This window comes from Henckelia pumila, chromosome 2 (genome assembly GCF_033568475.1).
Source record: "Henckelia pumila isolate YLH828 chromosome 2, ASM3356847v2, whole genome shotgun sequence".
Classification (NCBI taxonomy): domain Eukaryota; kingdom Viridiplantae; phylum Streptophyta; class Magnoliopsida; order Lamiales; family Gesneriaceae; genus Henckelia; species Henckelia pumila.
In genome coordinates this window covers 8,327,611-8,338,493 of record NC_133121.1, presented here as the reverse complement: position 1 = coordinate 8,338,493, position 10,883 = coordinate 8,327,611, and the positions used below count along the sequence as shown (strand labels likewise).

At 35.3% G+C, this 10,883-nt stretch overlaps 2 protein-coding genes across 2 annotated transcripts; both read left to right on the top strand.

Moving 5' to 3' along the window:
- The first annotated feature begins 605 nt into the window (after nt 1–605).
- Nucleotides 606–4,760, top strand: LOC140879398 (uncharacterized). The gene is made up of 9 exons (XM_073283092.1): nt 606–881; nt 1,519–1,630; nt 1,745–1,845; nt 2,665–2,790; nt 2,890–3,010; nt 3,098–3,182; nt 3,708–3,821; nt 3,912–3,951; nt 4,318–4,760. Exons 1-9 carry the CDS (start codon nt 702–704, stop codon nt 4,468–4,470), a joined length of 1,032 nt encoding a protein of 343 aa, XP_073139193.1. The 5' UTR covers nt 606–701; the 3' UTR covers nt 4,471–4,760.
- A 2,033-nt stretch (nt 4,761–6,793) lies between these two features.
- On the top strand, nt 6,794–10,691 carry LOC140879397 (probable isoprenylcysteine alpha-carbonyl methylesterase ICMEL2). The gene is made up of 11 exons (XM_073283091.1): nt 6,794–7,335; nt 7,522–7,598; nt 7,948–8,017; nt 8,095–8,175; nt 8,799–8,873; nt 9,009–9,110; nt 9,482–9,619; nt 9,712–9,777; nt 9,860–10,003; nt 10,123–10,213; nt 10,291–10,691. The coding sequence occupies exons 1-11, from the start codon at nt 7,043–7,045 to the stop codon at nt 10,450–10,452; spliced, it is 1,299 nt and encodes a 432-aa protein (XP_073139192.1). The 5' UTR covers nt 6,794–7,042; the 3' UTR covers nt 10,453–10,691.
- Nucleotides 10,692–10,883: the final 192 nt, after the last annotated feature.

Here is a 10,883-nt window from a genome sequence, read left to right as displayed (position 1 = left end):
ATCACACATATAGTTTTAAGTGGTCAAACCAAAGTGGTTGTCATAGGTCCTCCTACCGATTTATAATATAGTAATAACAATAATATATTTTTAAATCACAAAAGCTCATCTGAATTTTGTCAAATAAATTTTTTATTTGAATCACTTATGAAAGATATTTTTTTTTTTAAAAATGTTATTTTTTATTATAAAATGGTCGTTTCAAGATTTGACGGATTTATATATGGGAAAATTGCTTTTTTTGGTCTTGTATATTTGTTACTTTGCGATTTCGGTCCTCTACATTTTCAGATTTTAGTTTTGGTCCGATATCTTTATTTTTCTGGCAATTTTAGTCCTTTTTTCGATGTGGCGCTAATGTGGCACAAATGCAGTTCTGATGTGGAGGTGACGTGTACAGTGTCACGTCAGCATTTTAAAAAAAAATATCAAAATTGCCAAAAATCGAAATTTGCATGACTAAAACTAAAATATTTATATATTTGAAATTTTAATTTTATATTTGAAATATTAAAAAAGCAAATTTTATAGTGTTTATGTTAAAGTCGTGAATCATACATCAGCGATTTTACGTCAAACAGGAGAAATAAACAAGATAGCCATCCTGGAATACGGAACAACGACGAATCTACGAGTGAAAAGAGAGTGTGGGTTAAATTATCGGAGGGTTTCCACAATCGAAGGCACAAAGAGAGAAGATCATGGGCGGCGGAGAAGGAGAAGATCCGCAGAAGTTGAAGCGGATTGCGGCGGCCGCTTACGATTATGAGAACGATGCGCGGTGGGCGGACTACTGGTCAAACGTGCTCCTTCCTCCTCACATGTCTTCCAGATCTGATGTCGTTGATCACTTCAAGCGCAAGTTCTACCAGCGATACATTGTATGCTCTTCTTTTCTTCATTTCTTTTGTATTTAATTTATTTTGATATGGATATGCTGTTGATTTTCGTTTGTTTGTTCTTGGTGAAGGTTTTTGGTTTTTGAAATTAGGTATTGATTTGTAGAAATAATCTCATGGAGTTTTTAATCTTTTTATTCCCTCTTCAATGTCGAAGATTTAATCTTGGCTATATACATAAAGTTTAATTATTTCTAATGCTTTTCGTTTCTTCCCGCTCGAGAATTATGATGGTTTTGGCTGCTTAGTTGGTGTTTTTCAAACGAAATGAACGAATTTTATCTGGACCGGATCGTTTTTGTGGTATAGATGGGCAGCTGGTGAAGAAATTTTATGTGCTCGATGAGAGCACGAACGTGGGAATATGGGAATGTTGTTTACTGGAATACTTTTTCATGGGACCGCTTTAGTTTGCCATTTTAAACTTGTGAGTGTGTGAACCTGGATTTTCCTAGTTGTCCATTGTTGGTCGTGTATGAATGAGAGATTAAGTTTTCTGTCATCTGTGTGAATATTAGCTTGGAATATTTATTGTGAATATGGCATAAAAAGCATGCTTACGAATGCCGGTTCTTGATATTCATTGTTTGCCACTAAGTTGATGCACATTACATGCCAGGATCCAGATCTACTTGTCGAACCCATGACTACCAGTACCACACCTGCAAAACCTTCAGCACAATCAACGTCATCGGCTGCTTCTGGAAGTAACCCACGTCAACGGAGCTCAGGTCTGAAGTAGTTTTATTATATGAGATTGGCTGATGGTTTTGGCCAACATATCTTATTTATACTCCGATGTTAGGTGTTTCTTTTTTTAAAAAAACCTTTAACTTGTCACGTAGGGTCTGCGAGTAGAACGTCAGGGACACCTGCAACTCCACCTCCTAACCCTACATCATTGCGTTGGAATAGTCAAACCATTCAATTTTCTGTCAACGCATGGGTATGTTGAATTCATTTGAAATTATGTTACTGTTTAACTGCTTTCCGGTAGATGCAAGAATGACAAGTTTTTTTATGGCACATTGGAGCTTGCATTGTGTCTTGCTTTATTGGTCTATAATTTGATTCACGGCCTGCTTTAAATGTTCTTAATGTGTTCAAAGCTTTTTATTATATTCTATGATTTCTTGTCTAGTATAACCTCTAAACATTTTGGGCCTTTGGCTTGGAAGGATGGGTCAATGTAACCTGTGATCTTTTGTGTAGATTTTGATCAAGATTTGCAAAAACAAGTTTACCTCGATCTGTAAATCATTCTACACTTGCACCTCTTGGCTTGTTATGCGTGCATATATAAATATATAATTTCTTTAGTGGTAAATAAATTTTTGTAATTTTTAATTAATGCCTTTTAATAATATATATATATATATATATATAAAATATATTTATATATACATTTTTTATATTAGGAGTTACTGAGTTATATGATCATATAAAGATTTGAAAGTCTAGATAAAGAGAGATAAAATGTACGTAATTTAAAATTTCTTTCTAAAGTGAATGAAATATTATGGCTATAACTGAGCTACATTTACCAAATTAGTTTTTTTTGAAATTTTTTAAAAATTAAAATGTGGTATTTTGTAATTTTAGATTTGATTTATTTTTGGCAGTTTTAAAATTTCGGCATGCCGCAAAAGTTTGTTACTTTAAACCTCGTAATAATGTAGTAGAGATAATTGTCTCAGGGTGTGTTTTCTATCTTCTATAAAATTCTACTTTAGGGTACTCAAATTCTTTCCCTTGTCATCTGCAGGTATTCCTTGTGGGAGTTCTTTCATTGTTTCCATTTGTACCACAGAATCTATCAAATCGGGCATATCGGCTTTCGTTCTTGGGAACTACTTGTACTTCTCTGTATTCTCTATATTCATTGTATGGGGTAATGCCACTTAGCTTATTTGTTTGTGTTGGTGCATGAATTCTGTTCTATTTATTGGTTAACTGCCTAGTGCCTATAGTAACTGATCATTGTCTGCAGAAACCGAGAGCATGGAACTTGCAGGCTTTACAGGTGTGGTTTCAATCAGTGGTGGCTACCAAAGATTTTCTCTATGCCATTTACTGTCTTAACTTCGTTTCCTCAAATGTTTGCCTCAAATGTAAGCATCACTTACGCACTTATTAGTTTCTCAGTCATGTTTACGGAGTGCATGAGATTCTGAAAGTACCAATTTCAATGTTGGCAGTTGCTTTAATTCCGATTCTGTGCCGGGCACTTGAACACGTTACAAGGTTCCTGAGGCATAACTTTAGCCATTCCACGTTGTACAGGTGAGAGAGCCAGTTTTTGTAGTGTAGAATATTTCAAAATTCACCGTCCTGTGGTATTGCTTATTGGCACGACCCTGGATTGAGGAGAACATCAACTGGACTATGTCTAAACTACAATCCTTTTCAAATGTTTTTATTATATAGTTGTCTCTCTCTTGGGACACTTATCATAAATGTATATACCACTTTGAGTCTTTGGAATCATGTGTTTTCATTTATGCCCACTTTGATATATAGTAGGATGGTACATCAAAATTTGTTTAAATTGTTGAATGATGTTTATCCAGAAAAGGAAATCTAAGGTGATTATTTAGATTGAAATAATCGCATGCATTATATTTAGTGGGTATCAATTCAACCTTTATCATTGATGAGGCTCTAGCTTCAGAGTGTGTGTTTAAAGGCTCGGTTTCTTTTTTCCATATTCTGTATTAAATTTCCTCTGATAATCTATCATAAATTAAAGCCTAATTTGTTGTGAATGTTCGTTCTCCTATTTGAGACATTCTTGCTGATCCTCCACAGGAGGTACTTGGAAAAGGCTTGTGTTTGGGTTGAATCAAACACGACCACTCTTGGGGTTCTGTCATCACAGGCTGAGATAGGAATTGGGTTCCTTCTGATAATTTCTCTCTTCTCGTCAGTATCTTCCTCATTTCCTTTATAATTTTATAACCTTATTTTAGTTATTCACATCGAAAATTGATGTTTTGTGCCTTGATTTAATAGGTGGCAGCGGAATATCATACAGGCATTCATGTACTGGCAGGTATGTGTTGCTTTTGAATTGAAACTTGAAATTGATGTTTCGATGTATCTAATTCTTGTTAAAAGTTTGATGAGTTTCTGTGAAATACTTAAATATACCATTTTGTTCTCCACTATCCTGTAGGCATAAACATATGCAGTTGTCTCAAAATTACCATTAATTTGTCCTATAATTCCTATTTAATATTTCCATCACTTGGGGTTGACTCGGTACTCATCTAAGAGAATCCGGTATCTGATATCCTACCAATAATGTGTGCATACCTTGAGTTCTATGATATTTGTACATTCCTTAGTCGAATATCTGTTGGACAAAAATCACCAACTTGTTGAAGTTGATTCAGTTCTTGAACTTTCTTTGTGGCAGCTTTTGAAGCTTATGTACCATTCTCCTGTTACTGCTGGTTACCATCAAAATACATGGGCAAAGATTGGGCGTTCTGCGAATCCATTAATGCAGCGGTATGCTCCATTTTTGAACACTCCGATATCTGCCATTCAGAGATGGTGGTTTCGATAAAAAGTCCAGTGGGAGGAAGAAAAGGGGAGGTGAAACAAGAGATTAATAGTGGCATACTAACTCTTCAGGCCATGAGAGGGCGTAATCTTGATTTAAGAAAAGAATTGTCTTAAGAATTTGAATATGTGATTTGCCTGATCGATGACTAATCTCTGAAAATAATCACTTGGTGGGAGCTCAATCTGAACCATACTCTGTTTTTACTTGTAAGGAATTGAACTTGAAGATACACACTTATCTTGCTCTTAATTTAAAAGACCGCGTTTCAAAGTCGTGTTTTAAACGCAGTTAACTGATGGCATGATAGGAATTTCGGCTTGCAATATCATAAGGTGGCTGTGGTGTACGATCGTTTGTTTGGTTGTTTAGAGCAGCAAGGTTTTTTTATTCCCTTTTGAGTTTTGATGTCATCTCGAATTTGAATGTTATGAGAGAATAGACCGTGGGAGAGTCTCGTGATGAGTTCAGTTCAGCCCAACTCTAAATTAATTTTATCCAAAAGAGTCTCCAGGTGTAGAGGGATCTGGATTCAAAAAATGATGATAGTAGTGCTTGAAATGGCAATGAAGCGTCTCCTCTGTAAAATAAAAAAACTGAACGATTGATGTTCAGCTCAATATGTTGAGCAGATTTAGGTACAATATGGTGCTAATATGTAGTTTTGGTACAGCGATCTCGAGCGAAGTTAACGTCATATAAATCTAATATAGTAATATATGGTGTTGATATATAATTTTAATACAGTGAACATTAGCGAAGTTGACGAAATCAACTTATAGATAAATAATATGATGAGAAGAACGTAGGATAGGATGAGATGAGTTATACGGTTGAGTAGATGTTATCCGCAGGATAGTGCCATGCGGGTGACGTGGCGACTCATGATTGGTTAAAATTAGTGGGCCTCACGTGAAACCCACTAATTTTGACCAATCATGGGGTTACACGTCACTCGCAGGGGGTAGGGCGGCATGTACTAAACCGGGTTATACATATATTAGTAATACCGGTGCCTTAGAATATGATTGTTAATCATTTCAATAGGGTATATGTGTTGGTTTGCATTATTCCAAGCATTATTTTTTAAGCCAACGATCCAAAAACACAGCATATAAAAAAAGTTGTGCGGTTGACTCAGAAACAAATTAAGTACATATAACCTTTGCATAAAACAATTTATCATTCTTCTCGAGAATTCGAAGATAACAAATGAACAGATGTTACCTTACCTCTCGAGTATTTTAACTTTACGTTCGTGTGTTGCAATATTTTGACAAATGTATGTACAAAAGTGACACGTGCTTATTATGAACTTGTCAAGTCACGATGGAGTGTATGGTTTTAATGTAAAATTGATTTCTTTTACCAACCCAATTTTCATAAAATTTGAAATAAAACTTAAATAAATAAATTCAGTAGACATTAGTATATGGGTTACCCTTTTCATGTTATATAAATAAAAGAAAAATACATCTCTTTTAAAAATATATCTCAAATCACTTAACTATATATACTACTGTAAATTTTTATCTTCTGTATTTCTACAACAAAATTCATCAGTAAGATTGTTCATCATTGATACGATGGTATTATTATTATAAAACGGTAAATATTGTTGAGGTTTATGTGTGTTATATGTATATTCAATGGGCTACGGTGAGTAGAATTGAAAGAGATTTCACAATGTCCCAAGGGCATAAAAGTATATTCCTATAAATTTTTTAGGTCTAAACACGTTGACTATTTGACTATATAAAAAATATTGGTATGAAAAAAATTCATGCCGATATTGATATAGAAATTCTGAAATTTTGGTATGAAAAAAATCCATATTGGTATCGTATAGAGACCGAAAAAAAATTCAATATACCAAAAAAATGTCTATATTTCGAAAAAAGTTCAGTACGATATCACGAAAAGTCGGTATTTTAGCTCGATATCTCAGCCCAAATTAGGCCAGGTTCAAATTTCAATGATGCAAAATGTAAAACACATTTAGAAACAATAAAAATCTCAAATCACACAAAAATTTATTTGTCACTTTTTACAGAAGAACACATAAATAAATGCACTTGAAACTAAAAATTCGATATCTTAAAAAAATGTTTTTATATCGAAAAAAATTCAATACGTATGTCAAAAATTCGATATTTTAATACTGTGCTAATTCCAAACACTACCTAACTATATTCCTATAATTTTTTTTGGTTGACTATTGGATATTAGGCCAGGTTCAAATTTCAATGATGCCACATTTAGAAACAATAAAAATCTCAAATCACACAAAAATTTATTTGTCACTTTTTACAGAAGAACACAGAAATAAATGCACTTGAAGCTAAAAATTCTTACCTATTTCGTCAGATTTTAAAGAAAAGATGAATTACTAGTTTTGTACTTTGTACAGTTTGGCCTCGGCCACTACAAAATGTGGGTGAATCTCGCAACCCAATGCCAAATCCGACACCTCGTGGAAGCCTTCCGAAAGACAGGATTCTTTCGCGAATCCCCGTAAGAACCCATTCTTCCGTAGCATATAAATTCATCGCCGTCCAAGTAGTTGAAATCTGTAATGGGATTTCACGCAGACCCACCGGTGAGCATGGAGGCGACGACATCTCTGCCGCCGGGTATTTCTTCAGAAGACTTGGTGGAGCCGGGCCCGGGATCGGATCCCCTGTTCAGGGCCACGAGTTTTCCCAGTGGTTCACCGGACCAGCAGTGGAGGAGGAGAGGTGGGAGGAGAACATCGTCGTTGCTTGCTCGGCCGACTCGCCAGAAGTCATTTGGCCGTGAGGTCGGCCACGCTGCGGCGGAGACTTATTTGATTACTGGGCTCAGCTTCAAGCTCCTTAGATATCTTGGGTACGCTGTTCCCAAACTCACCCTTCTATTTCTGGACTGTGATTCTGTGCAAGTTCCGAGCTTTATTATATAATAATTTTAGATGCAACCTAGTTCTAATTAGGAGCTCTTATATAAAAATGAACTTTTTTTTTCTTCAAGAAGCTATTTGTATTTATAGTTTTGACTAATAATATCTGTTTTCAGGGTAGGCTACCGATGGATCACGAGACTCCTTGCTCTTGCTCTTTATACCATGTTTCTTTTACCTGGATTTCTCCAAGGTGAGCATCAATTTATTCGCTTCTTTGAATTGTTCTATATGTTGGGTGTGCGTGGACCATATTTTTGTTGTGCTAGCAAGTAATAAACCAATATTGCCATTTGTTCTTTCGAAATCGAATTTGTTCTTTTATCTATCTGGTCTGTGGAAACTGCACTTGATACTTTTTGCATTCATTTTTCTTTTTTGCTCTTTAAGCTGAATATATGATGTGATTTTCCTGCAAAGATTTTGATTGAACCTGTCTTCTGGTAACCAGAGATGTTAGAGACAATGACACTTTCGACATGCTTCCCTCTGTTTTAAGAATGCACCGTTCTATTTGTGTTAATAAATTTGTCTATTTGTAGTTGGATTCTGTTACTTCTTTTCAAGCCAAGTCCATCGAAGTATTGTTTATGGAGATCGACCAAGAAACAGGTGTGTTTTCGCCAAAATAATTCTTGTTCTTGTTTCTTTTACTTTCATGTTGTTGTGAACTTGAAATAATCTGGCAGGTTGGATTTGTATTTACCTAAACATAGTGATGGCCTAAAGCCTATGGTGATATTTGTAACTGGTGGAGCTTGGATTATTGGGTGAGTAAGCTGGAGATCTTCTCCCCCCATTTAATTTCTGACTGAGTTTGAGCATCAGCATATCATTTGAGAGATCTCTTTAGAGCTTCAACTGGCTTGTTCTTTTGGCACTTTTATGAAGTTTGATTTAAAAACATATAGTGTTATTTGCACTCCTTAGATCGTTAAATACACTATATTTTGATTTCTTATATTATGAATCGGCAAAAACACCCTTACTCGTTCTTATTGATTGCGAAATGGGTTAAGTACACACTTTTACAACACTAGTCACTACTCAACTATTCGATGTTTTGTCAGGAAAATAATGCCAAATTCAAATATTTTCGTTATTCCATGTACAAACACATGGAAGCAAGAGTCGGTAATCTAAATTTTTGACATAAGATCAAAACTAAACATTCATCGGTGGCCAAAAAGCAAGTATCTGATAAATAGTCTTCCACTTAATAAAATTAAATATGAAGTTTACGGGGTATAGTTGTCCATGCATAAAATAAAACACGAAACAGAGTGTGGTCAATGTTATATTGAGTGTAAGTAGCACAGGCATTAAAAATAAAACGCTGGCTTTCATGGAAACCAAATAGCACACTTATACAAAACATGGTTTATATGTGCAGGTACAAGGCATGGGGGTCTCTTCTAGGACTACAATTATCACAAAGAGATATCATAGTAGCTAGCATTGATTATAGGTATCTGGCATGCTTCGAGTTATATTTTTTGAATCCTATTATTCATAGTAACCTTGTATATTCGTATTTATAATAACAAACACATCATCTTTGAGTTTCATGCCACATGTTCTAATATATTTGTCTACAATCCAGAAATTTTCCACAGGGGACAATCAGTGATATGGTTAACGATATTTCTCAGGGGATTTCTTACATTTGTAACAATGTTGTTGAATTTGGAGGTGACCCAAACAAGTGAGTCGTTTTATCGTTTTTATGTTTAGATATTATTTTTTTTGCTTTTTACTTAGAAAGTTTGGTATGTGGTGAAATATGTCGTGAAAATGCTCAAACGGCAAATTCTGAGATAGGTAATAGCATGCTGTATCATCATCCAAGCTCTAAGCTGTATAAGAGAAACTGATTTTACAATTCAACAGTCCATGCATTCCCGTTTCAACAGTCGTTATGCTGGAACCACTGTAGCGTCAATCTTTTTCTTGTAATATGTTTTTGTGTGTAATGTCCAGTATCAATGACAAATGATCGGCTGAAGCACGACTTTATGGTGGAGCAGGTATGACCATAGATCTTCTAATACCAAGTTTGCCATTTTGATCACTTAGGATCTATTTAATGGGTCAATCAGCTGGTGCCCACATTTCTGCGTGTGTACTTCTACAACAAGCAGTCAAAGAGTCCAGAGGAGATGCCATTTCTTGGAGTGTGTCCCAGATAAGAGCTTATTTTGGGTTATCTGGGGGGTGAGTTAAATGGGATAGTGTCAATAAATTACAGAACGATCAGTACTGTGCTATTTGATGGGCATCATAGCTCCTAATTTATCAAACAACAGGTACAATTTACTCAAACTAGTGGATCATTTCCATGGTCGAGGCTTGTATCGCTCCATCTTTTTAAGGTACTTGATTTTTCGGTTTTAACATTTAGCCTAAAACAGTTTTAATGTCTCTTGTCATTGCTGTCTTGATTTTTCGTCGCAGTATAATGGAAGGGGAGCAGTCATTGAAACACTTCTCTCCTGAAATTATTGCACAAAGTCCAAGCTTACAGAACGCAGTTCCTCTTCTGCCTCATTTTATCCTTTTCCACGGTACCTCGGATTATTCCATACCATCAGATGAAAGGTTCGTTTTTTCTAAGAAAGATGATGGTGTCTTTAGGTTAAAAAAATTCAAGTTCATGCCATCTCTTGTATGATCAAGACGTTCTCTTATTTGCTGTCTGAACTTGGTTGTGATTACAGTACAGCATTTGCCGATACGCTCAGGAAAGCTGGGGCACGAGCAATAGTTATCTTATATAATGGGAAAACTCATACAGATCTATTCCTCCAAGTAACTGATGAATTCTATTTCTGCTTTGTTTCTGTAATTTTTGGTCTCTGGGTTCTAAAGTCAATTCCAAAATTCAGGATCCTCTCAGAGGCGGTAAAGACGAGCTTTTCGACTATGTAGTAACCTTCATACATTCCGATGACAAGGAAGCTCTTGCTAGTGATGCCATGGCTTCTCCAAGAAGACGCTTCGTCCCTGAAATTATGTTGAGATTGGCTCGTCAAGTTAGCCCCTTCTGAGGTTTAAGCAACATAAACCCTCTTCGACCGCAGGCAGCCGGTTTTGAGCCCCTCGGGTTCAAGATTCTTCAATTCGCAGATTCGCTATGAGCATTCACCTTGTAACTGTTGAGAATTCTCTATTCCATGTATCATATGCCTATTTCGTATAAATTGTATAATAGAAAATTTCAATCTTGATACTCGCATAGGATCCACCAAGTCCCAGTGTTTTAAGGATGAATATAAAAATACTCTCTAATCAAAATTTGATTAAACACAACCAAGATCCTATTAAAGATTCAAAGCTCTTGGCTGTTCACAACGATTAATTGTAATTTAACTTCAAAGAAAATAAAATTTTCTAGTTTATTTTATAATTTCTTAAATCATGTTACGACATTTATTTTAAGTTATAACACAAGCTAGCATTTTTATTGAATTAAATTTTG